This window comes from Centrocercus urophasianus, unplaced genomic scaffold, assembly GCF_019232065.1.
Source record: "Centrocercus urophasianus isolate 14NV4802_14NV808 unplaced genomic scaffold, USGS_Curo_1.0 seq_39, whole genome shotgun sequence".
Taxonomy (NCBI): Eukaryota; Metazoa; Chordata; class Aves; order Galliformes; family Phasianidae; genus Centrocercus; species Centrocercus urophasianus.
In genome coordinates, this window is record NW_024884966.1 from 624,906 (window position 1) to 652,328 (window position 27,423).

The window sequence follows — 27,423 nt, forward strand, 5'->3', positions numbered from 1 at the left end:
TCCTGTAAGCATTTATGCACCTAATAACTGCTGGAAGCAATGTTTGTGCCCACCGCTGTTAGCAGCCCTGTGCCACTGTTCTTTGGCCTGGAGGCCAGCTGGCACTGGGTGACAACATCTACGTATTTTAGCTCTCTGAGCCTTCCAACACAGTGACCATCTCCAAATGACCTGGTGAGGATGGATCCTGGCACACGCTGCACACCAAAGTGTGAGAACCCAGTGGGTCACGGGTCTGACAACCAGCAATGCAGCAAATGGATTTGCTGTGTCCATTAAAGGGCGTTGCTTCATTCTGTACTCATTTACATTTATAACACAGTTTTAAGAACTTGAGTTTCAGTACTTGGACCACACTTGGGTAGAGACAACTGCATGAAATAGCTCCATGCAATCCTGCCCAGCTATCTTGCCTCTGCTTTCAATAAAATGTATGGAAGCTATGACAGGAGTGATAATAAAATGAAAATGAATGACAGCTTGTGCTGATAAAAGGGGAACGAGTTGAAGTGACACAGCAGGACTACTGTAACGATAACCTACAGAGGAACGGTATTGCTATAAATACAGTGCTTTGTAATAAAAAGTCCTAGGAGAAAAGAGCATTACTTAGCAGTGGTAAGTAGTTTGCTATCCCTGGTTGCACAAGATATGTACACTCATTCAGTTCCCTAAACACCAACATCTGCTTCTGCTTGAGTCACGCTAGGGGACATTACTTCAGAGGTCTGTGGGAAGCTCACGCTTTTCAGGAATTGTGGATAGAAATCCCCCTAGGGCATCCTTAATGGCATGAGATTCCTATCCCATGGGCACTTGCACAAAACTAAAGCTTTCTTGGTTCCCATTATAACAGCAGCCACCAGAGGTGAGATTCAGCTGCACAAATACAGGTATTCAGTGCTATTTAACATGGCTGAGGGTATGTTCTGTCTGACCTCCAGTCACAACAAAAGGACACACGCTGGCTGGAGTCCTCTGCCCTACCTGAAATGGCATTGGACCTCTGTGTTTGGCAAATGGATCTCATCCCTCGTAAGCAAAGCATGGCCAATAGAGGTTTCCAGCTAATTTAATGAGGTTTTCTGCTCCAAAATGTGCTGAGTGCTTTTTTTTCTAAATTGCCTTGATCATTAAAAAGGTCTCCACTGATCGTGAGGAATTCATTAATATTTTCTTCACTGGTTCACTCCTGTAGCAATACCTAAATATTACTAGAAGCTGGATCTGAATCCCTTCTCTTCCTGTGATGTCTGAATCAGCAAATAAACCCCACTTTCAAGATTCTATTCCATTTTCTAAGAATCCTGTCAGTTGTGCTTTTATATCTCAAGCTTTTATATATTCAAGCTTTGGACAACCATGTTTATGTAACTGAATTGAGCCCCCAGTGATTTTGGGTAACTGTATATTGCCAAGTAAAATAATTATCTCCAAGTCAGCAGAACCTGATGAGATTTATTCTCCAAAGTTTCAAGGAACCAGCTGACATGATCTTGTTAAATATAGCAATTATTCCCTTAGAACTTGTGGAGGCCAGGAGAGGCACCAGAGGATGGGAGAAGTGCAGACATAATATTTATCTTTAAATAGCAGCAAAGAAAGAGAATCCAGAAAGTTACAGTCCTGACAATCTAACAGTGACAGTCACAAAGATAGAGGAGAAGATAGCTGAGCAATCATCCTGCAAACACTGGCAGGATAATAAGGTGATAAGAAACAGCTAACCTGTTTGTCAGGAATGGGGCACGTCTGACCAATCTGATATCCTTCCTGGACAGAGTAAATAAAAAAAGAAAGCAGTACAGGCAATATGCATTGATTTTCCAAGGTTCCCCACACTTTCCCAAATAATGTTCACATGGGTAAACTAGGGAGTTGTGGACTAGGTTTAAATATTGGATGTGATGGGTTGGACAAACAGCAGCTGGAAAACGAAGGTGAGAGTGGTAAGAGGATGTCTGAGGTGAAGCCCCAGGAGAATCACTCTGAGAGCAGTATCTTCATTAATGATTTTCCTCATGGGCCTACATGCAATGTGTTGATGGCAAGTTAGGTGGGAGAGCAAGCCTGGCTTTCAGTTCAGTCAGGCTCCCACTAGAACGTATCACAGGGAAAAAGAGTTTATGTAAGAAATGAATTGGGAATAATCCTTGTTTCAGGCCGCTACACAAGAATGGTTTCCACAAGAATGGTGGTAGGAATATAAAGCATAATGTGAAAAAGGAAAATGAAGTGATTTATTTTAGTGATTATTGCATTTATTTTCATCTTCCTGTAAATAATGGATATGAGATCATTTATCTCTCTTCATGTTTTCCTTTGTCCCATTCGTGGCATCTTCCTCTTTGTTGTGCAGTGCATTTTCTAAGAAAACGTCATCATTTGTTGGCAGTCTGCAGCAATTGTCTTACCTTGGCTAGGGCAGTGTGGTGCAAATGGTCCTGAATCTGTGACAGAAGTAGTGCCATCATCAGAAAGTAATGACATCCTCAAGGGATGCCCCACTGAACTGCAGTTCTACTTCTGCATCTATGATGATCGATATTTCTCCATTAACCCCATTCTGCACGGATGCTATCAGCCTGGTTTCCCCAGCACTTACACAGGTACTCAGAGCACCACTGACTTAAACGCAGCAATCATCAAATCACACTGGTGTATAAGAGATATGGATCAGGCTTTCTGAGTTACAGAAACAACATAAACACAAAAATCCTTTCATAGCAAAAAGAAGGGCCCTCGGCAAAATGATCTATGAAAGTCCAAAGTCCTTAAGATTTAATATGAAAATTATTGACTAGTATTTGTGAAAGCCCAAGGCGTCTCTCTTTATTCTTTTCTGCTTAAGATGTTATAATCTAATTATCTACAGTGTTCAACTTTTATTATTTTATGCCCATAACTCTCACAATGAACTTTTAAGCATCGATCTTTAATCATAATAGTTTTTCTTACATGACAAATGTACTGAATTACAAGTAAGTTTCCAGTAATGACTTCAGCATCTGGAAAGATATATAAGCACTAAATAATGGCCCAGAGCTCATGCACACATCCTTCTCATTAGATCCATAGTTTGCTCCAAAAGTAATGTTTGCTATTTATTTCCATGGAAACTACAGCAGAGCACCTCCCTGTGAGGACAGGCTGAGAGATCGGGGGCTTTTCAGCCTCAAGAAGAGAAAACTCCAGGGGCCTACAGGAAAGCTGGGGAGGGACTGTTTATAAGGGCAGGTGACAAGGGGAAATGTCTTTAAGCTGGAAGAGGGCAGATTTAGACTAGGAATTTAGAGGGCAGATTTAGACTTTAGATTAGGAAGAAATTCCTTACTGTGAGGGTGGTGAGACTGTGAGGTTTATAGTGACATGCTCATAATGGGATTTTCAAAAATGCATTTGACATAGATGGAAAAATGGCATACATGTCAGTCAGTTTAGAATTCTACATTTTCAATTGCATTTTTAATGTAATGAATGCCTAAATTCTCCTTGTTACTGCACCTGAAGTTATCGGTTTGAAAAAGTTTGTAAATTAGATTTCTAGACTCCCAGAATAGCTGGTGATGTGGGGCGGGTGTCCCCGGAGCACAATCCATCCCATCTAGTTTAAGATTCAATTAATCATTTATTTTCTCTCCAAAGGAATCCTGGGTGCCTAAAAACTTGGTGTCTTTGAGAAGCAAATGAGAAATACTACTGTACCATGTGCAGTCTTGCAGAGAAAACGGTTGGGGGTGTGAGATGGAGTAATATTGGGTTGGTTGTTATGGTTTTTTATGAATTATGGGCTGAGGAATGAATATGAACAGGCTCAGCATAGGAGAAGCTAGGCTAGAAACACAGGTATTAATGTCTCTAAATATCATGTGCAAGTTAGTGTTTACTGAGGTAATAAAGAATTGTCAAGGTTCTCTTTACAGTCCTTGAAATTCTTTGAAGGAATTTCTATAGAACAATTTCTTAATGGATTTGTAAAATTCAGGTTTAAGGTGGAGAGAATCAATCTGAAAGTCTTACATGTTACTCTCCATACATTTCTTAACAAACTGATGGAAAAAAACCACAATTACTTTGGCACTTACTGTTCAGTTAAGTCAGAATCAAAGCACTTCTTCAGACCCTTGGGAGGGGAAAAAAGAAAAAGAGGAAAAATGGAGAGAGCACCTGCCATTTATCTGCCAGATCCAGGTTAATTCGCTGATAGTACCAGTGTTCCCTCCTTTCACAGCCCATCATCAGACAACAGGAGGGCATAAGCAGTGGCTGTCTGTGCCCCATTACTCTGCCCTAACGCCATCTGTTGAGTCAGGATGAAGTTAGAGTTAGGTTAGGATGGTCAGGTTGTGGTTGGATTTGATGATCTTCAAGGTCTTTTCCAACCTGAACAATTCTGTGTTTCTGTGGTTCTATGATTTGCAAAGCAGGCACATACCCGAACTAGCACCCAACCTGCCACTGCAGCCAAAGGAAGGGCAGAGTGCAAGCACCTCCAAGGGACAGCTGAGCAACTTGTAGACACTTTCTTTAAAGGAAGGCAACTGGGAGCTCTTAACTTCTAGACAGCATTTGTTGAATGAACGAATCTCCTTAGTCTCCCTCATAGCATACGAAGTGAAGGGATGAAAGAACGTCGCACCCATTACATATAGTCTTGCTCATGTAAGTCCAAGAACAATTGTTGTAGCTGAAATCTTGTCTAATTAAAGTGCAATTACTAAATGTGATTCAATAAGAATGCAGTTTAAATTATTGTGCGCACACTTTTTTGTTCCTATGCCTCTCCTGGTGCTGAGCTCATCCTTCTGCTCCTCTGGGTCCTGAGGTCGGTGATCTCAGTCTCATGTTGGTGGCTGGGACATTGCAGTAGGTTGTAAACATTGAGACTACTCCACTGAGAACGGGGTGTTCATGTTGTTCATGTCTTCTTCCTCCCTTTAGGGTCCTCCTGGAATCATTTTTATATGTTTGTAAAGCAGAAATCCTTCACTCAGAGGGCAGTGAGGTTCTGGCACTGCCCAGAGCTGTGGTTCCCATCCCTGGAGGAGCCCGAGGCCATGGATGGGCCTGAGCAGCCTGACTGGGGGAACTGGGCTGTGAAGTCCCATCCAACCTAGCCATTCTGTCATTCTATCAGTCTAAGAACTGAAAGCTTTTGCATCCTCTGGACAAAAACTTGCATCAGAAGTTTATCATCTCTTTAAGACAATTTCAGGGCCAACTGAACAGCACAGAATCATTTTGCAATTGTAAGCAAAAATAAGGGTCACCAAGGAAGCGCTGTCATCCACTGCAGGGCTGCAATTGGGTGTCCTGCCATGATGCAGAGGTAATGGGCAGGCATCACTGAGTTCCCTTCTATCAGTGAGTAGACTCTGGAGAAGAAACAATTTGACCTGGATGAAAAAAATGTATGTCAAATGCAATTGCAAAAGTTCACAGAATCACAGAATCACAGAATGGGCAGGGTTGGAAGGGACCTCAAGGATCACGAAGCTCCAACCCCCTTGCCACATGCAGGGTCACCAACCTCCATGTTTAATGCTAAACCAGGCTGCCCAGGGCCCCATCCCCAGTTACATGTGAGGAAAGAAAGAAAAAAGAAAAAAAATGGCCAATGGTGAGAATGGTGGTGCATTTTCTTTTCTGTTCTGCTCAGCTCATTGCTGAAAGCCCAGGAAGCAGACAGAGAGGAGGCACAAGTGCACATCCTGCCTTCATCTGGGCTGCTGGCAAGTCTGCCCGTTTTGCTCTTCCAGAAGTAATAAAATCTGCCATCATCATCCAGCTAGTGCCAAGGCAAAGAGGAGATTTCTGCAGAATTTGTTGCAGAAAAATTAATTGAGGAGAGGCTTCTTGGCAGTTTGCAACCGTAACAGTTGTACGATGTGCTGACACTGTGCTTTTATTCCCTGCTAACCAGATATTGCTGTCTTTACTGCACACGAGTGTCTCTTCTAGCTGTTGTTGGTACTGATATGGCAGCCCTCCATACGGTAGTAACTTAAGGCCACAACAGCTTTCATTTTGTATAGCACATATTTTGTAAGGCCTCAGAACACTCCCCAGAAACAAACTCAGCACAGCACCAAGATGGGATGGTCTGCCTGTCTTCCATTTTGTGGAAATCCAGCTTTGCAAGCCCCCCCCCTTGGCTGTAGTACAAATTCATACCTCACCAGAGAAGCCAATTCCTTACAAACAGTCTCAGTCTTTAGTTACACAGACCTGGACACATTCCACCTAACAGAACTGAGTGATCCATGTTGAAGATCTGTCTTTCTGAGCTTCGTATCAGCCAATGGAAGCAGTCAGACCTCTACAGCTCTCCAGAGAGCCATGCTGTTGTGCTCTCTGTCCCTCTGGTTACAGTAGGAACATAGGGTGACTACAGACCTCAGTAAACTCCTACGTTTACCCAGGAAAGAAAGATAGATCAAAACAGAGCGAGTGAGCTGCTGAGTGTCTGAGTGGAATGGATACCCTTGAGATGACCTTCAGGCTGTATCTGTACTAGTGCAGTCTAGTAGTAAATGTGCAGGTTGTTGGTCTGCAGCTGATGGGTTGGAGTTTGGTGAGCCTCATGGTCCCTTCCAACCCAAAACATTCTGATTCTGTGATTCTATGGCTCTATGATAGTCCATATGAGCATACTGGTACAGCATACTATACTAATGCAGCATATATTAGTGCCAGGTGACAGAGGGGGCCCTTTCTCTGTGCAATAACAGGATGCCCAGCACAGTCACATTTTCCTAACTGATTCTCAGTAGATCAAAAGTTGGAAATCTTTCAGAGCTAGCAAAACATTTTGAGAAGAACACAGTATTGAAGCCGTGACTGGAGCCTGATGTTGGCCCCAGAACATGGCACAGTCCCTGTCTTCACCTCTTTACGGTAGAGATGTGGTCATATTGCATGGATTGAACAACGGAGACAGCCTGGAAGTGTGAAGAAGGCAAGACTGTAAAAAATCAGATGTTTATTACTGTGGCTGCAGCCCCTTGCAGACAAGAAGAAGACAGCCCACCAAGCCAGGCAGCAGTGAGCAGGAGCTGTCTGCATAAGGTGCCACCTCTGACCTCCCTTCCTGCACCATGGGACAGCCTCAAATCAGAACAGTGAACATAAGAGGAGGACCAGAACCCTGCCCTGATGCATCCTACACTTCCATGAGCATTTGTAAGGTCTGTTTCTCCACAGATTTGCACTTGTCTCTCCCCCGTGTCTAACTAGCATAGAACTGCATCCCTCTTTATGTCCCTAACACATTTCTGCCTACCTCCATATTGCCAGGTCAGCTCCACACCTTCTCACCATACCATCATAGAATCTTTTCTGTTGGAAGGAACTTTGCAAATTTGAAGGCCACTGGTCCAGTGCCCTTATGACAAACAGGGACATCTGCAGCTGGATCAGATTCCTCACAGCCTGGTTTGGAATGTTTCAAGGATATTCATGGATATTCATACTCCTAGCCCTTCCCACATCCCACCCTCTCCAAGTACTTTTTATATTCCACCTTCTCCTTTCGAAGTCTTCCCAGGTTCCTAATGCCTTCATATTAGAACTACCCCAGCACTTGTCCTTATCTTTTTCATATTTCTCCATACCATCATTTTCAGCCATGCTTTTATTTCTCATATATTCATTCCTCCAGAAATGCAATGATTTTGTTCCCTCTCCATGCATCCTGGAAGTCTCTTCTCATCCCCAGAGAAAAGAGGGGAGCAGAAGTAAGGAATCTTCATGAGGAGAGCCAGCCAGCTCCGACAGCCCATGCTCAGGGAGGTGACCTATCCCACTGCAGTCTGGTCCAACATCACCCTTTGGGCTGATAGCAGCTCTTCCCAGGCAAGGTCAGATCCAGCAGGAGCTGTTTTCCCACACCACTGGCAATACAGGAATGGCTACAGAACAAAAATTAGCAGTGAATATGGTTGAATATGCATTTTATTCTACTGTTCACCCACAGAATAACACCCAAATGTGCTGTTCCAAAGCTCATCTTCAGCCCACAGGTCCCTCTCTCCTCCCATGGTGTGAGGTGTCACTTCACATGTGGCTCATGCAGAGATGCACTTGTGACTTTCAGGTTAGTGTAGGCTTGATGGCTGGAATGCAGCCCTTGTGGAATAAGGGCAATAAGAGGAAAACTTGTCTGGCCAGCTCTGCAAGGAGGCACAGAGGGAACCTATGGCCTCCGCTCGGCTTCTGGACCTTGAAAGATCCATGGAAACTTGGCATCTCTTCTGGAGGTAATTTTGAAAACAAGAACTGAGAGAGTTGGAAAAAAAAAAAAAAGAGGAATATTGATGTGAGTCCTTACTGTTGAGATTAATTTCCTGTAAAACTAATAAATTCTTTATGTGGATCCTGTGAGCTGTTACTGGTGGAAATCATAGCTGAGGTGAAGCGGTTTACTGCTTAACCAACATTCAAGGAAGAAAATAGGCACATTAAAGGACAGAGACCTTTTACATTTCATAGATAAACTTTAAGACAGTGGAGTCTGTAATTAGAAAGGTGATAATTCAGGTTCACTGGAGTTCTTCCAGGAGCACGAGGAGTGCTCCCAAATCAGCTGAACTGCCAGAAAAAAAAGAGCATTCTCTGAGAGCAGTGAGAGCACAGGCACAGGAAGCCCTCACCTTCCTGTTTGAAATATACACCTATTTATTTAATATTAACGTTATATACGTAAGAATAATGCCATATCATAGAATCACAGAATGGCCTGGGTTGAAAATGCTCCTCCAGCTCCAACCCCCTGCTGTGTGCAGGTCGCCAACCAGCAGCCCAGGCTGCCCAGAGCCACATCCAGCCTGGCCTTGAATGCCTGCAGGGATGGGGCATCCACAGCCTCCTTGGGCAACCTGTGCCAGTGCCTCACCACCCTCTGTATATCTAAAAAGAGGTTGAGGATGCAGATTATGTAGTATATATTTGAAGGGTAAATGTTTGTTTTAATTTCTTACTGCTTCTCTTGGAAAATATACTGTGGAAGATACAGGGCACATTTTACAGATCCCAGCTGATGGTGTTGGACGAAAATGAACTTTAATACCCCACACTGTTACCTCTTTAGCTTTTGCCCAAGTGCTCTGCTTTCTGTTCAGTAATCCTCTAAGCTCGTACAGTGCAACTGGAGCCTTGTGAATGAAAGCATCATTCTAACAATCATTTATCAGATATAGACTAAAACGGTACACATTTCTGGCTCAGTCCTGCAGTGATAAGTCGTGGCAATATCAGAAATCACTTTTAGTTCTTTAAAACCGAAGGGAAACAGCAATTTGCGATGTCATAGTTGGAATGAATGGGCAGCGTTCTCAGAAGCAATCACCTAAAATCAACTGATATATAGGTTCCTGGGGGAGGCAAACAATCTTGAAATGTCTTTTTAAAACAAAGCACAATTTTGCATTCTATTCCACATTTAAATTATGATGATTTATATAAATAGTTTGTTCATTTTATATTTATTGTTATTCGCCTAAGCAAATTCAGTGTGCTGAGAGCACACTGCACAGTGCTGCTCACAAAGCTTTGCTGACATAGAGGTAATGTGAGGGGAACGCCGTAAGGTGGGTGATTCACTGAGAGCACTCAGCACGCTGCTTCTTGTATGGATTATCTTCTTTCTTCTGAGCTTAGTAAGCAGCTTCTTGCTAACACAATAAGAAGCTGATACTTTACAGAATTTTAGCCCCTCAGTTACAGTGATCACTCAGTTAAATCTGTCGTCTGGGTTCAGGCTATCTGTCTTAAGCCCCTTGTAATGACTGGCACTGCAGCACTTTTAGATACGTCGAAAGCAGTGAGGGCAGGAGGAGTTGGACCTCGCAGTGTCATCCTCCCTTCACACCACTGGGATCCTTACAAGGGGCCATAGCCTATCTGCCAGACATTTATCATCTCAAGGAATCATGGAATGGTTTGGATTGGAAGGGCCTCAATGATCATCAAGCTCCAACCCCCCTGCCATAGGCAGGGACACATCCCTCTCGATCAGGTTGTACAAAGCCCTTTCCAGCCTGGATTTCAGTGAAGGATCTCAATTAACTGCTTCTTATTTGTCAGAGAAGCTAATGAATACACACAGTAACAAGTGAGGTAGGACCGGTGATGCAGTGTCTGTTCCTAAAGCCAGCACAGGTGGTGTACTTCTATGTGCATTATTCTACAAAGTGAGGCAGTCCCTCCACCTCCCTCCAGTGCTTTCAGCTTCTCAAGTACTTCCCACCATCCCTATGAAATAATAGTAAACTACATACATTAGCATACTATGCTTTTTCCCATGTCCACAACACCTCATTGATGGTTGTAGGTATAGATTTGATAGTTGGGTATATTTAAATGGCCAGGGAATTCAGTGTGCACAGCTGACAGAACTGTATCACCTTTTCAGTAAAGCTTTTACTAGAAAATTGAGGAGAACCAGGGCAGCAATTATCTATTCTGTATTAAATTGTTAGCTCTCTGGCATGACTTTGCCCTGTCCATGGCACTTTTCCAAATAATTCCCAGATGCGAAGCAGGATTTGGATGTGACTATCTTATTGTGGAAGCTAAAGATGCATAAGACCACGGAGATGCTTAACCGAATGAGTTGGCCTCAGTGACAGAGAATTAACCTTGGAAATGTTTGATTTATTAGGATGGGTACAGATTAGGAATCTTCAATGACTGCTGCAGGGGTATATGCACTACAAAAAATTCATCAGAGAACGAATTCCTTTACCAGCCCTTCTTCCCCTCTGTTCCTCCTTGATGTTACAGGAAAGTACATATTCCAATTAATTTAGTGTTCAGAATTTTGGCATCTGAAGTTATGGATATTCAAATTAATCATGTGGAAAAGGTGGGCGGTTAAAACCAGCAGGCTCACTGCAGCTGGGATCCTGAGCAGAAAGGGCCCCCCAAGACAGAAGCAGCACATATTGCTTTAAGGCTACAGTGAGTGTCGCCAAGATAATATTTAAGTGAAACGCTTAATTATAGCCCTCTGGGACAGATTGCTAAAGGTCAGGCTCCAGCTGCATTAATGAGCAGCTAAATGCCTCTGAGAAAGGCTTGTTTAAGTGCTGCACAGCCAGCACGCTCATGTTTGTAATGCCAACACTGGGCGGATCAGATGTCGGTGGGAGCTTTGCCATGAAACGAAAGCTCATCTTGTGCTTTGTTTACAACTGTTTCACCAGGTTTTATGGGAAGCAGCTTGAAGATGAGGCCATGAACTGTGAGAGCTGGCAGTTTTAATTCCAGCTCTGTGTGAGATCTCTGGGTGGTGATTTGGGGCTGAAGTGTGCCACGTTTCCTTCTGGAAAAGCTGAAGAGCACCAAAGGCAGGCATTGATGGCTTTTGGAAGAGGCAGCAATCATCTACTATCTTCTATATTGAGAAAGCAACCCATTTTAACAGAAGCCTGTTACTTTTTCCGTGTTTGGCTCTGATGATATATGAATCCCTACACGATGGCATGCGCTGGTTGATGTCAGGATTTAAGTACATGAATTGCAATAGATATTGTGTGTCATAGAGAACAGCAGGGCCTGCTTGACTCTAAGTGGGCTGCAGAGAGGGGGAAGGGCTTGGAGGGCAAAGGATGCAAGGGGCAGCCGAGGCCTTTGTGCTGGTGGGACCCATGATGGTTGGTTTGGGCAGTGTGGAGCCAGGGCTGGACTCAGGGATCCTGATGGGGCCCTTCCAACTCAGGATATTCTGTGACTGTGTGGTTCTTAGTGCACATGGATTGATCCTTTTGTTGTGTTAAATCTGGCTTTCCTTCTGCATCAATTGCCCTGTCGCAAAATTGGGATGATAACTACAACAACCTCACAGATGTCACAATATGCATAAATACACACAGTGCGTGTATGTTATGTACAGTTATGTATGAATCACTGTATCGACCCATGGATCTGAATCAATTTGTAATATCTGGTGGAAAATAAGGCCTGAATGGGATACAGTGAATGTGATAACTTCTTATATTAGCTCAAAAGCAGGTTATTAATATAAGGTTAAGATTAGGAAAGTGAAAACAGAGAGGACATAAGGCACCAGATTTAAGGTCAGGAAGAGCTGCACAGCTGTAATTCATGTGCATATGGATTTTAATGTGGTCAGCCCGAGAGCACATGCAGGGACATGAAGTCATTCAGAGTGGCTCAGTCCAAAGGGTTTTTTCTGCTCTGCATCCTACCACTGATGTTGGTAAGTTCTTAAAAATTAGGGTATCAGCAGGACAAGAGCAAACACTCCCCAGACTCCAGTTGCTTCCTGGCTCACTGGCTTGCAAAGCCAGACCTGTTGTGTCTCTCAGTGCAGTTTTTCTCCCTGGAGGTGTTCAAGGCCAGGTTGGATGGGGCCCTGGGCAGCCTGGTCTAGTATTAAATGTGGAGGTTGGTGGCCCTGCATGCAGAAGGGGGTTTGCAGCTTCATGATCCTTGAGGTCCCTTCCATCCCAAGCCATTCTGTGTTCCTACAACTGTTTTCAAGTCCACTTAACCTCCAGAATGTCTGGTACTACACAGTGTCACCAGGTTTTAAACAATTTTTATGTGTCTAATTTTTATGTAGTCATGGAACAACTAACATAGCATACATATTGCAGCTTTAATATTTCAGTAGGACTACATGGTAAGACACAAAGAGTAGGGTTTAAACACAGTAATTTGGTTGAGCCATTTCTTCGCTTCATTTTGCTTTTCACTCTGTTGAGCAGCCCTTAGATCCACAGCTGGGCTTTTGCTGAGACCATCATAACCATCTTACATTCCACCTGAACAAATTCCTGTATCAGCATTCCCTGGCACCATTCTTTAATTCCTGGTATATACGTAACATACAGATCTTGATCTGCAGCATGTGATGTCCAGGGTAAATCCCGAGGCAAGCTGTGGATATAGGCAGGGCTTCCTCCCCAAAATAACTCCTCCATATTCTCATGAAATGCAGAATCTGGGCTTGGCTGTTAGGGAATAGAAAGGGAGATTTAATTCCTCTTTTTCAAATTGCTGAGTCAGCCTCTGCATTCCCTTCACACCCAGCAAACAGAAGCAAAAGGTGAGCAGTGCCTCCCACTCTGCCCTCCCACCCCTTCTCCCAGGTAAACAAATGTCAGCAAATCCTGCACTCAGAGAAGTTTTTAAAATATGATTCTGGCAGCAGATGGGCTCATTCGCTTCAGTCTCTCTACATCGCAGAAGAGGTGCATTTTACATCAGGATGAGCAGTTTGGATGGAAAATGGAAGTGCCTGAATGAAGGGCAGGCATGCTGTGTGCTGCAGCACAGAGCAACTTCCAGAAATTATCAGGCAAGGAATGGACTTGATCTGCATAACATATTGAGATAAAAGTTTACCCTGCTTTTGTTACCTAGAATCTGACCCTGGAGTAGCAACTGAAAATGAGCTATTTCAGCCAGCAGGGCATTCCTGTGCTCTTTAGCATAACCGTGAACCAAGATAACCACAGGAACTGACTTCAGCCAGCCCAAAGCTGTCATGCCCTATCAGGCATCAGGGGTGCATGAGAAACATTCTCCATTGGTCAGTCTGTAGTTCTTTAAAAGGGAGAGAAATCCCCACAAAACTTTGTCCCCACAAAACTTTGGATGGCTTCCAGCTGTTCAAGCAAATCACAGAATCGTAGAATGGCTCAGGTTGGAAAAGACCCTAAAGATGATGGAGTCCAACCCCAGCCCAACCATCGCACCCCAACTCTACCAGCCCTCCGCTAAATCATGGCCCTGAGCACCACATCCAAACGGTTTGAAAAATGTACAATTAGTCTCTGGTACTAGAAATCAGCAAATATCAAACTCATTGTGTCTATTCAAGTTTATAGTTTCTGCTGTATGCAAGAACCAAACCAGGTCAGAGCACTTTCTGTTCTAGAAATTCACTAGTACATTATTCATCTGATTTCCTGGTGGCTGTTGCTAGTCAAAAATCCAGCTGACAGCAAAGCTCCTATTGGTCAGTGTCACAGGTCCATCCAATGCTTTTAGCATAAATTAGCATATAATAGATTCATTAGTAGCTTGATCTAAATGCAGTCCCTTGTCTTCTACATGCCATATATAACTGCATCAATTACTGGCTGTTTCCATATGCGCAGTGCTTGTTTACAGTGTTCATTAAAAGGCTGAGACAACAAAAAGATAGAAGTATTTTAATTCATTACTGAGCACAGCAGAGAACTAAGTGGGCTTCCAAGCTTATAGACAATTTGTAAGCAGTATGTATAAGCTTAAACATAAATCTCAGTTAATGAGGTTTGCAGTCTGATGACTAATCATATCTACTGCAACCTTCCCAGTGCTCAGCTCTGTTTCAATGCATGGCATGGAGGTGTTGCTATTAAATACGTCACTCACACCCCAAAAGGAGAACAGCTTCTTGTAAATCGTAAAATGTTGCCTTAAGATGAACTGTGGAAAACAAAATCCTGAATATAAAGCGCTGTCACTGTGGTTCAGTTAGAAACATGTTTGAGTTCAGACTAGCAAGTCTTTGGCTCGTCTCCGGTGCTCAACACTGGGCTTCTCCCCAGGGCTGCTCGTGTCAAAGGCCTTTTCAACATGAAAGATCCAAAACTGCATAAGATTTAAAATCAGTGCTGCCAAACTCATGTTAGTTTTAATCACTCTTCACATCAACATCAAGGTCCTGTTATGCTGGTCCCTGTGCAAACTAGTCCAACAGGGATTGCCTTGAGGAGTCTCCAACAGGAGAGGTTGCAGAGAAGGGATTTGATATCTGAATAAATTATTACCATCTGCTCTAGCTCAGGTTGCACTGTCTGTTGTTTAAGTCTGGGCCTCTTTATTTTGCTGTGGATGGAAAGGGTTTAGTGAGTGGGCTGGCATGGACTGCAGAGATGGTTAGCTGAAGGGGGCACATAGAAGAAGACCAAAAGTGAACCACCTCTTTTCATCTGTGTTTCCAAAAGATTAGTATAAAGATAATTTACAGATTGCCACTTATTAGTATCGTGGAAAGCAAATTAATGGAAGGAATTGCTAAGGTTGTTCCATTGTTCCATCATTCCACCATTTTCTTCTACAGAATATGTATCTATAGAGACTTCCTTCTGCAATGGAAGGATTTAAGAAGCCAGGCTGGGGACATAAATTATGATTAATATCACACAATTTTAGCTGTCTAAAATCAGGCTCCTATTCTAAATTAGATGTCTCAGCACTCTGTTTTACCAGTTACAAAGAGAGACATTTGATTTTGGAGAGTTGTGCCAATATATAATCTTAGACCAAGGCAGTGACCACCTCCTGCAATAGTCACTTCACAGGGATTACCCAGTTCTGTCTGTGATTAAGAAGTGTGCAATATTTTATGGGAGCAGTGATTGGCTGACACTAGATTGTCCCGGAAGGCCAATACAAAGCAAGCACAGCCAGAACCAAGGGTTTCCTCTTTCCTCATTGCCTTTTGCTTTCAGACACTCACATGGTTGATAACTGTCAGACTCTGCTGCAGTACCCATGGGGACACTGACTCTTTTATATTTTGGTCTCATCAGCAATTCCTAGAATTTTTAAAAGGCTTTTAGAAGTGCTTCTGTGAAAAGAAAGCGGTGTAGACACATGGAGCACACATCAAGGCATCAGCCATCGTCCCTACGTTTAATAGAAATGTCCCAAGGTGCATCACGGTATTGCAACTGTATTTTTAATGGGTTTCACACTACGATAGGGATCCATCACCAGGTAGGAACTGGGAGCCACTACTGTGTGTGTGCCATTCACTGGGAGAAGTACCGTCATGGGCATAACTGTCTTCACTCATGATATTACTGATAGCTTCAAAGTGCATTTGCTGTGTCTGTTGGAAGTGTTAAGATTGAGCAACAGCAACAGCCTTGTAGGCACTGCAAATTTCCCTGAGGCCCTTGTTACTGAGGATGCACGGAAGACCTTGGTAAGGTTTCATTGTACTTGGTTCAACAATCCTGATATAGAACCCAACTCTGTAAATTAGTCAATTTATTTTGGTAGGAATCTGTCACTTAAAAGAACAATTCTACCCTTCATGGTTTTCAAGATGAAAAGGCACAGCGGGGTGTAAACTCCTCTGTCAGCATGTCTGCATAAATTTGGTTAACTCAAATAGAAGAAAAAATGTGTGTGCCATTTCATCCCAAGGAGAATGTACCTAGAAATGATTTAATTTCTCTGTTAAATGCTTTTTGATATGTCAGAAAGGACCAGGTCCCAGATGAGATAATCATATGATTAGATAAAACGAAATTTCTACAGGACACTCATCAGTGGCTCTTGACTTTGTATTCGTGGCTTTTAGCTCAGTACATTCAGAAGGTACTGATGTGATGGTAGCACTGACAATCCTTATGGCTCAAGGGATCTCCTTGCCTTGGAAAATCCCAGTGAGTGCTGCATATTGTTACCACAGTGACATCCTCTATTTCCAAAACCTAAATCATTCAGGCATCTTGAAAGTAGGATGAGATCCTGCTTCACCTTTTGCACTGATGTACTGGTCTGAAGGAAACCCCTCACCACTGAGAGTGGCTGAGAATCTCACCTGACAGATCAGACCCTCTTAGTTACCCAAGTTATTATTCACATCTATGTTTTCAGAGAAACCAGTCCTTGCCTCCTGTGTATACATGAGAAGATTACAGTGTGGCTGCTCACAACAATTGGAGATAATGCTTGAGCTCCTTAGAGGCAGTAGCGTTGAGCAAAGCTGTGCTATGGCATTTTCCTCTTGAAGTTCTTTTCCTATGATTAAGAATCCAATGATATTTTTCCTGTGATGATGTGGTGGTTTAACCCCACAGGTAAACCAGCACCCTGCAGCTGCTCGCTCACCTCCCCAGCTGGGATGGGAGAGAGAACCAGAAAGGTAAATGAGGGACAACTCGTAGGCTGAGATAAGAGAATTTATTAGGCAGCAAAATCTTCTTACTCAACCAAAGCAGAGCCAGGAATTCATTCACTCCTTCCCGTTGGCAGGCAGCTGCTCAGCCAGTCCCAGGAAAGCAGGGCTTATCATGCATAACAACCTCTTGGGAAGACAAATGCTGTCATGTGAGCATCCTCCCCTTCCTCCTTCCCCCCATCTCTTACTACTGAGCACACCACCACGTGGGTTGGGATATCTCTGTGCTGACTCCTTGCCCCTCCCAGCTCCTGCACACCTCCAGCCCCTGGCGGGCAGCGCAGCATGAGGACCTGAGTCCTCCTTGGCTCAGTGCACTCTGCTCTGCAACAACATCGGTGTGTTATCACCACCATGTCCATCAGACACCAAAACACGGCGTCAAATGGGACTCTGCAAATAACAATGACCAATTAATAGCCCCATCACAGTACTCATTGCAGGGTTCTCTGCAATATTGGATATCACTGAGAAATGTAAATTCTCTTCCTGATGACTCAACACAAAAGAGTAGATGCAGTGATGCTGACCCACTTCCAAGAGGGCTTACAAAGACTGGAGGTTCCCAGCCCTTCCTTCCAGCAGTGCCTGGTGGTTTCATTCTGAGGTCCTGGCAAATTTGTGCTGAATTAGATTCCTAAACCAAGGCATTAGCAGAATCAAAAGTGAAAAGGCATACTTTGGTGAAGACAACACTGAAGTTAGGCTCGTCTTCACAGTAATGTGCTCTGAAGTATCTTAAGTCAAAGCATTTTGGTATCTTGAGTCAAAACAGGGATGTAAGAGACCTCAGGAACAACCTCGCAGCACTTAGACAGGACACACATAACACCTGCTCTGACATTTCTTAACCCCACCTTTTTTTCAGCCTTGCAGTGAAGGCTTTACGACCTTCTAAGACGGTGTGCTCTTGTGTTTAATGAACCTTGAAGGAGGAAAGATTTGTTTTTCTAATGTTTTTTTTCTGCAAATGAAGCCAATGATTTCTTGTTCTCATCCCAGTGGAAATTACAAATAACTAATTTCTGTTCTCTTCCTAATAATTTTTTCACACTAAGTGGTATTGAGTCCCCATCCACTTTTTACTCAACAGGGAAAAAAAGAAAAATAATAATAATAATAATAAAAAAGACAATTTATTCAGCTTTTGTTCGTGCAATCTGTGTTTTACAAACATGTTTCTTTTCAATTTATTTTATTTTATTGCCAAGGTGTTCACCCCACATTATCAAAGTTATTTTTTTAAATGTCATGCCCCACATCAGTAAAACTTCCATCACATTAAACAAAATTATTATCTCATGAATCTTATTTGGTATTTCTTTAAATAAAGTAAAAAATAAATTTTTTACATGTAAAAATATTATTAACTTGTTCTCTATCCACCTTGAAGATCCCCCTGGCCACTAAACAAACTTATTTATCTCTTACTTCTTAGTTACCTCTTATTCCTTGGTATGAATTTCTTTCATTTGGTTTCCTAACAAAGTTCATGACTGTTCATTTGTCTACATTACATTTTGTACACTGACATCCTGAAACTTCTGGCCGCTTCTCCAAGTTTAAATTCCAATCTTGCTCTGCAGAGGATTTGAAATCCTCCCCATTCAGACTCACGTGCAAATTCTGCAAGATGTTCACATCAAAAGGAAATGGCCCCAAGGTGAATCTTTGACGCGGTCGCACTTCAAACATCCTCCTGAGAACTGATCATTGGAGACAACTCTCTACATGTACAGTTTCAACCATTTGAAGATATTTTCCATTATCTTCCTCTAGGCAATATTTTCTTCATTTTCCTGTCAGAGTACTTAGTGCAATAGTATTAAAAACTTACTAAATCCAGGAGGAAGATACTGAAAGACTGACAAAGATAGATATCAGGTCTCCTTCTCATGTGGCCAGTTTCTTTTCAAAGTAAGAAATTGTTGACTTGAACTTACTTGGTTTTGATAAATCTGTATCAGTACTAATAATTGTTTATTAATTTATCATTTGAGATAGTAATTCATCTGATGGACATTAAGTTCTGCAGATCTTTTTCTTTCTCCTTTTTGAAGAAACGGTTGTTATATGTGCCCTGTCTGTTATTCTTGGACCATCTCGTCTAAATTTATTCTTTAAGGTGACTGCTAATAGGTCACAGATTGCCTTGACTTGGCTTGAAAATGATTGATTTCTCCATGTTTCTCCAACTTAAATAAATCTAATATTTTAAAATGATCTTTAATAACAGCCATTCCCCCTCCTGCTGGGGCATATAAACAGGAGGGGGAACGGCTGTTTGTGAGGGTGGGTAGTGATGGGACAAGGGAAATGGTTTTAAAGTGAGACAGGGGAGGTTTGGGTTGGATCTGAGGAGGAAGTTTTTCATGCAGAGGGTGGTGAGGCACTGGCACAGGTTGCCCAAGGAGGCTGTGGATGCCCCATCCCTGCAGGCATTCAAGGCCAGGCTGGATGTGGCTCTGGGCAGCCTGGGCTGCTGGTTGGCAACCTGCACACAGCAGGGGTTGGGACTGGAGGAGCGCTGTGGGCCTGTGCAACCCAGGCCATGCTGGGATTCTATGATCACCTTGGCAATCGATGATTATTAATATGTTATTTCTCTTTTGTGAGTTTTATCCATTCAAACTCATTTAATATATCATGTCGTAATTTTGTTTTCAAAATTGAGACAGCAAAAGCCTTCTGTAGTTCTACCTTCGCTGTAGATTCCCTTACCTGCCCCCTTAACTCCACAAACGATAGGCTTATACTGTCATTTGTCTTCTCTCGTTTTAGGTAGTCATAGGCTGATGCTCTTCTGTCAAATAAAGTATTGCTGTATTCAATTCATGCCATCTTAGTGCTAGAGAAACTTGACAGTTTTGACCCAAAGCCAAAGACCTTTAAACCTTCCTAGAACCAGGCACTGAATGTAACTCCACTGTCAGTTTTGTGAGTGACATCAGTGATGGAAGTGAATGCAATTTCACAGAGTGACTGTGGTGTCCAAAACATCAGAAATGTCAGGAAAATATTGGAAGTAGAAGATGTTTATCTGGGAAGATGAGCAGAGACATTTGTAAAATGTGGTGTCAGAGTAGTGATGTGGGAAAACCAGTCAGAAAAGATTTCTTGTACTGGTGGGAGGGGAGTTACTGCACTGAGTTCTCCAGCCCTGTGTTTGTAGGAGACAGCTGAAGTTGAAGTTTTCCTTAAATTTTAGATTTCTGTAATAATAATCATAAGAGAATTAGTGCCAGCTTTCACCCTCAAAGATGTCACAAATATCAGTGTTTTGTTCCCTTATGATACTACTTGCTCTATTAGGAAAAAAATATCTGGAGTTTAATTGGAATATCTAAATGTTAAGTGCAATATGACTTATGCACTGGTGTATACTCTCGCTTCCTCTTTTCACATACCTTTTTATCAGCAATGTGCCCCTGTGGCCAAGAAGGCAAATAGGATCCTAACCTGATACACTGATATTTAGAAGTTAATCACTGCAAAAATATGGCAAAGGTGCAACTGTGGACATAATCTTGTAGATGGGAAGAAAAGTTTATCATGAATTTTTGAAAGAGGTGTTGGAACATTCCTTCATCTACAGCTTCACTGAAAAATGCCAGTTCACCATAACTTCAACTATTTCTGCCAAAGGGCTTCTGATAAATTTCCAGTTAAAGGTTTCAGAACGATCTGCAACATCCATTTTAGCATTCCCAACGGTTTGGGTCTTTTTCTTTCTTTGACTTCACCGATCACTTTTAGCTCTGATGGGCAGCAGAAGGCTCCTGCAGTTGTTATCTCTGAGTACCCTCAAGCAGCAGGCCCACGGAGAGGCCTGTGGTAGAAGGATGAAAATCTCACAGACCATTGTGCTCCTAGAAGGTTTGAGCAAGTTGATTTCTAGAAGGAAGAAAAAATCCCAGTTTCTCCTCTCACAGAGTGGATGATAAAACTCAGCTATTTGGTACTGTGCTGGCAAATTAGCACGTGCATCTTGGACAGCCAGCCAGCGAGCACAAAGGTATCTGTGTACACGTGGTCAAGGAGAGATGTCAGAAGTGGGATGGATGCAGTGAACATCCACGTATGAGCGGAAACAGAGGACGCATGCATCAGATGGTCAGTCATGAGTCATTGCTCAGGAAACAACAGGTTTACATTTTGCTGACTTCAGCCATGAAATTTTGCTGGCTGAGTGTTGGAACCGAAGAAAAGCAAGTCTATCTTTTATTCTGCAAGTAATGAAGTTATGAAGCTTCTCGTAGCAGGAGATTTTGGTGGTCAGAAGTATGATGGAATTTAAAACTGGATTTGAAAAATGGATAAAAGTCCTTCAGAGCCTCCAAACATGACGTTGCAAATACAGCCTGTGGTTTTGGCAGGCCTCTTGGCTGAACACCAATGTTTAGGACTCTGAATTGGGAAATGATTATTCTACACATTCCCTATTCCATCATCTTTTTCTTTAAATATCTGTCCTTTTTGTCAGATCTAGAGGTAGAACAATGCTCGGCTTGACACAGAGTGGCTATTGTCATTTTGAAGAAAGAAGAGAGAATTTAGAGAGGAAAGACATTGTCGATATCTAATTTAGACACTCCATGAGGGTTCCCAGTGTGAGCTCTGTAGTTTCATGATTTCCCTTTGTCTGAGATCCCTGCTGGCTGCCTGGAAGAGTAAGGACAGGAAGGGGAACCGAGGTAGAAAAAAACTTCACTGCTGAATGTGATTCTTCTGCCCCAGTGGGTGAGACAGGAAGGTGGGAGGAATGATAGCAGCAGCAGAAGCGGAAATCTAGTGCTCAGCTTCCCTCATGAGAGAAGGAAAAGAGAGAGAGAGAGAAAAGTGTGGTCCCTAAAACTGGAAGAGAAGAGACAAGAACCTGGTTACGGCCACTTGGGATCTGAACACATTGTATGACATCACGTCCTACATTTCAGGGCTTTTAATCAGAAATGTTTGAAAAAGGACCATTCAAAACTGATCATGAGATAGAGATGGGGTGAATGCGGGCACCTGAGGAAGACTCCTGTGCTCTGCTGTACCCAAAACAGAATACACCATTCAGTTAATCCGTGTCAGGGTGTGGGCACTGGTCGTGACGCCCAGTCAGCCTGGTCCACATCCCACAGCATATCCACTCTTGCTTTAAGCATAATATAAAATCACAGCCGAGCTGTTGAATTCTGCAGCTCCGCTCAGCCCAAGGAGGCCATTCTTTCTGCTTGACAGTCCAAATGTGACAGTGTGCAAGGCAGCTGTGCTTTGAGGCTCTGAACTGACTCATGCCTAACTCACCAGGGAATCCAAAATCCCTCCTGAACCAGGATGCCAGTTCACAAGAGAGCAGTATTTCTGCATAGCCATTTTGCTAACTGCAACATTTCTGTACTGCTGTATGTTTATCTTTCACTGGGGACACTGATCTGCAGTAAAACAGGTAACATTCTCAGAACTTAGCAGTTTATGCTGTAATTTCCCTTGTCTAGAATGGCAGTCAGGAGTCTGTTTTGGGCAGCTGCATGAATCCAGACCATTTAAATCAGAAGACAAACTCAACAGACTTTATGTTCTCTATTATGCACTTCATTATTTACAAATATCCTTGTCATAATTTCTGGTTTATTACAAGAAAATTACCTCCTGCTTTGTTGCATGCAGTTCTACTTCAGAGAGTGGAGAGACAAAAACAGGGGCAGAAACACCTGTGATCTTCTACTTCTTTCCCTACTCAATAACGTGTTTCCTTATCTAGTCCAGAATTTTGTCAGGGCTTGACCCAGAGCACAGAGAACCTCAAATTTAAATACTTGTTTTAAATTTTGGAACAAAATAATTGTTTGAAAGCCAAACCCTTTTAGCTGCAGATGTTATTTTTTTCCTCCACAAACTGAAAATTTCTTCTGGGAACTAGAAAAACATATATATAATGCTTAGTATAGGTATAATATATGTACACTGTATGTAAGCATAATATGCTTTATATGCACGTATAACAGAGGAATATGTATATAGTGTGTGTATTTTATAATCTCTATGTATCCACATATGCCATATATGAATTTGTATATGTACATAATGAACATTTTTAAGAAGTTAAACATTTTCCTGTAAGCTTACTTTCTAATTTACCATTCTGCCCTTAAATTTAATTGCTGTAGAATTCCTGGACTGTGGCTATGATGAGTCAGATGACAGTAAGTGCATATTTAGCCTCCATTTCTAGTAAAAAGCTGTACTTCTAAAAATAGTTCTCAGAACTCAACACAAAATAAGAACCTTTGGAGCACTGTTTGGCTCAGGCTGTTTCTTGAATGCCCACTCAAGTGAGCTAAGAGAATTCCTTCTTACCAGGAGCTGATGAGAGAGGAGAGGGGACAGAAGGGGAGACATAATCGTCAAAAGAAAACCCCAAACTTTAGTTCTACAGATCAAATTCCAGACCATTAATGTGAACCAAGGATCTGGTAAATCCTCTACTCAATATCATTACCAACATGTCAACTTTTCTGCAGCATGCTTGCTTGCATGAGAAGTGCCAATTTCAGGCAGGAGGAGAACCATCCTACAAATCATCCTGGTTATTTGTACTTAATGGCAGAATACATTTTCCCTTGTAGAGCATTAGTAATCAATGTGTCTCTTTCTTGGTCACACCCATTTTTTTCACAATTGTTTTCACAAGTTACAGCATTTCTAGAATTAAATGTTGATATTTGCATTAGTAAGTGTTTCAAAATGAATTTCTTAAACACTGAAAAATATAGTGGGATGTCTCAAAGAATTTTGAGGAAGAATCCATTCATAAGAAAGAGAGGAAGGAGGATCCAGGAAACCACAGGCTTGTGAGCCTCACCTCTGTGCCTGGGAAGATCATAGAACAGATCTCCTGAAAGACGTGTTAAGGCACATGAGGGACGAGCGGGTGATCACAGGCAGCCAGCACTGCCTCACCAAGGATAGGTCGTGTCTGACCAAACTGGTGGCCTTCTGTGATGAAGTGATGACGTTGATGGACAGAGGGAAGGCACCTGATGTAATCTACTCAGATTTCTGCAAGGCCTTTGACACAGTCCCCCACATCCTTATCTCTAAATTGGAGAGATACGGATTTGAAGGATGGACTAATCAATGGATAAGGAACTAGTTGGAAAGTTGCAGCCATAAGGTTGTGGTCAATGGCTCTGTGTCCAGGTGGTGGTCAGTCACGAGTGGTGACCCCCAGGGGTTCGTCTTGATAAATTCAAAAGGTGGGCTCTTGTGAATATCATGAGGTTCAACAAAGCAAGGTTTTGCACTTGGATGAGGGTAATTCCAAGAATATATACAGACTGGGAAAAGAGCTGCTTGAGGGCAGCCCTGCTGAGAAGGATTTAGGGGTCATGGTAGATGAAGAACTTAACATGAGCCAGCAGTGTATGTTTGCAGCCTGGAAAACCAACGGTATCCTGGGCTCCATCAGCAGAGGGGTGGCCAGCAGGGACAGGGAGGTGATCGTCCCTCTCTGCTCTGCTCTCGTGAGGCCCCATCTGCAGCACTGCGTCCAGGTCTGGAGCCCCAAACACAGGAAAGATGTGGGGCTTTTGGAGAGCATCCAGATGAGGGCCACAAAGATGCTCAGTGGGCTGGAGCACCTCTTCTATGAAGACAGGCTGAGGGAGGTGGGCTTGTTCAGTCTGGAGTTGAGTAGGCTCTAGTAAGACCTCATTGTAGCCTTCCAATATTAAAAGAGCCTAAAAACAAGAGGAAAAACAACTTAAACAACTTTTTACACAGATAGATAGTGATAGGACAAGAGGAAGTAAAGGTTTTAAACTGAAGGAAGGAAGATCGAGATTAAATGTTGGAGGGAAATTTTCTACTGAGAGGGTGGTGATGTGCTGGAACCGGTTGCCCAGAGAGACTGTGGATGCTCCATCCCTGGAGGCGTTCATGGCCAGGATGAATGGGACCTGGGAAACCTGATCTGGTGCTTGATCTAGAATTTGGCAACCCTGCCTGCAGCGGGGGGCTGGAATCTGAAGATCCTTGCAGTCCCTTCCCACCCAAGCCATTCTGATTCTGAACATAATGTTTACCTTAATCCTATACAGGCTATTCATTTCAGAACTGTTCATGAAGATCAGTGAGTGTCTTTCAAATTATATTTCATAATTTCACTGCAGGGATGATAAGCATGGGGCCTTTGTTTAAGTATCTGCATATGATTTCTGGTATCCAGCCTTACACAGACACATCACAATTTCTAATTTGTATAACAGGTGACAAAATCGTAACTAAACTTATGACTATAACTTAGCTGACAACGTTTTTTTACTTCTGGAGGATGAAAATGTGGGTCCTCTTTTATCTATGCACATGTATATGCTTTGTTTTCTCATTTCAGGTCATGGAACCAAAGGAGTATTTGAACTTCTTTCAGGATGGCGTCGAACAAGAGAGAATCTTCCATTCAAGGACAGAGTAGCAGATGCCTACTCAGATGTCATGGTGTCCTACACAATGACAAGCTCCTTGTATTTCATAGCCTTTGGCATGGGCGCAAGCCCTTTCACTAACATTGAAGCTGTAAAAGTCTTCTGCCAGAACATGTGTGTCTCCATCCTGTTGAACTACTTCTATATCTTCTCATTCTTTGGCTCCTGTCTGGTCTTTGCTGGCCAGTTGGAGCAGAACCGTTATCACAGTATCTTCTGCTGTAAAATCCCTTCAGCAGAATACCTGGACCGAAAGCCTGTGTGGTTCCAGACCATGATGAATGATGGTCATCAACATTCTTCTCATCATGAGACCAACCCATACCAGCATCACTTTATCCAGCATTTCCTCCGAGAGCATTACAATGAGTGGATTACCAACATCTACGTCAAGCCTTTTGTGGTGATACTGTATCTCATCTATGCCTCTTTCTCCTTTATGGGGTGCTTACAGATTAATGATGGAGCCAACATTATTAACCTTCTTGCCAGTGAGTCTCCAAGCGTCTCCTATGCCCTCATTCAGCAAAAGTACTTCAGCAACTACAGCCCGGTGATAGGATTCTATATTTACGAACCTCTGGAGTACTGGAATGGCACTGTGCAAGAAGACCTAAAAACACTGAGCCAAGGGTTCAACACAGTGTCCTGGATTGAGCAGTATTACCAGTTCCTTCGAGTGGGCAACATCAGTGCAACTAACAAAAGTGACTTTATCAGTATCCTCCAGAGCTCCTTTTTAAAAAAGCCAGAATTCCAGCACTTCAAAAATGACATCATATTCTCTAAAGCTGGAGATGAGAATAACATAATAGCTTCTCGTCTGTACCTGGTGGCCAGGACTAGTGAAAACACACAGAGGGAGGCAGTGGAATTACTGGAGAAACTGAGACCACTCTCTCTTATACAGAGCATCAAGTTCATAGTGTTCAACCCTACCTTTGTTTTCATGGACCACTATGGTTTATCAGTAACTATGCCTGTCCTGATTTCTGGTTTTGGCATCCTGCTGGTGTTAATACTGACCTTTTTCCTGGTTATCCATCCTCTGGGAAATTTCTGGTTAATTCTCAGCGTCACCTCAATAGAGCTGGGCGTCCTTGGCTTGATGACCTTATGGAATGTAGACATGGATTGCATTTCTATACTGTGCCTTATCTACACCTTGAATTTTGCCATAGATCACTGTGCACCCCTGCTTTATACATTTGTACTAGCTACTGAGCACACCCGAACTCAATGTATAAAGAACTCCCTCCAAGAGCATGGGACAGCCATTTTGCAGAACGTTTCTTCTTTTCTTATTGGGTTGGTCCCCCTTCTCTTTGTGCCTTCAAACTTGACCTTCACACTGTTCAAATGCTTGCTGCTTGCCGGCAGTTGCACACTTCTGCACTGTTTTGTTATTTTGCCCGTCTTTCTAACCTTTTTCCCACCTTCCAAAAAGCACCACAAAAAAAAGAAACGAGCCAAAAGGAAGGAACGAGAAGAGATCGAATGCATAGAGATTCAGGAGAATCCTGATCACGTGACAGCGGTCTGAAAGGCGCAGAAAAAATAAGAATATTTTCTCTTTTTAAAAAAGTGTTGCACAGAGATGCAGGGAAAATAGAGCAAAGATCTCAGCTGCTTGTGCTGGCCAGGTCTGACAAGGCAAAGGAAGATCAAGAAGGGGTATTCATGACACATCAAGGTGCAAACTGTTTTTAACAAAAATAATGAAAGTGAAAACAACCACAGATATTTCCTTTGAATTCTCATTCTCCACCAGGGAAGAGTTTATTGGCCATTAAATGTTTCTGAGTATCAAACTGTAGCTCTAACGGCAACTACTTGATCTGTCATATTTAAGACTGAAGCAAAGGTGGAAAAAAAAAGTTACCATTAAGTAAACAGTAGGGGAAAAAGAGAATACTTTGATAAAATTGCCCAGAGCAAAACAAAACAGAACAAAACAAAGAAAAACAAAAAGCATTTCAAGCGAGAAAAGGGAACAAAACCTAAAAATGTCATGGTATT

The 27,423-nt window shown here is 42.6% G+C and overlaps 1 protein-coding gene across 2 annotated transcripts in view; it reads left to right on the forward strand.

Moving 5' to 3' along the window:
- Positions 1–26,947, forward strand: part of PTCHD4 (patched domain containing 4) — a 79,767-nt gene extending 52,820 nt beyond the window's left edge. For both annotated transcript variants that reach the window (XM_042832704.1, XM_042832703.1), the window contains exon 3: positions 25,314–26,947. In XM_042832704.1, coding sequence (XP_042688638.1) covers positions 25,314–26,947 — 1,634 coding nt within the window. The remainder of the gene's footprint in view (positions 1–25,313) is intronic.
- The last annotated feature ends 476 nt before the right edge of the window (positions 26,948–27,423 follow it).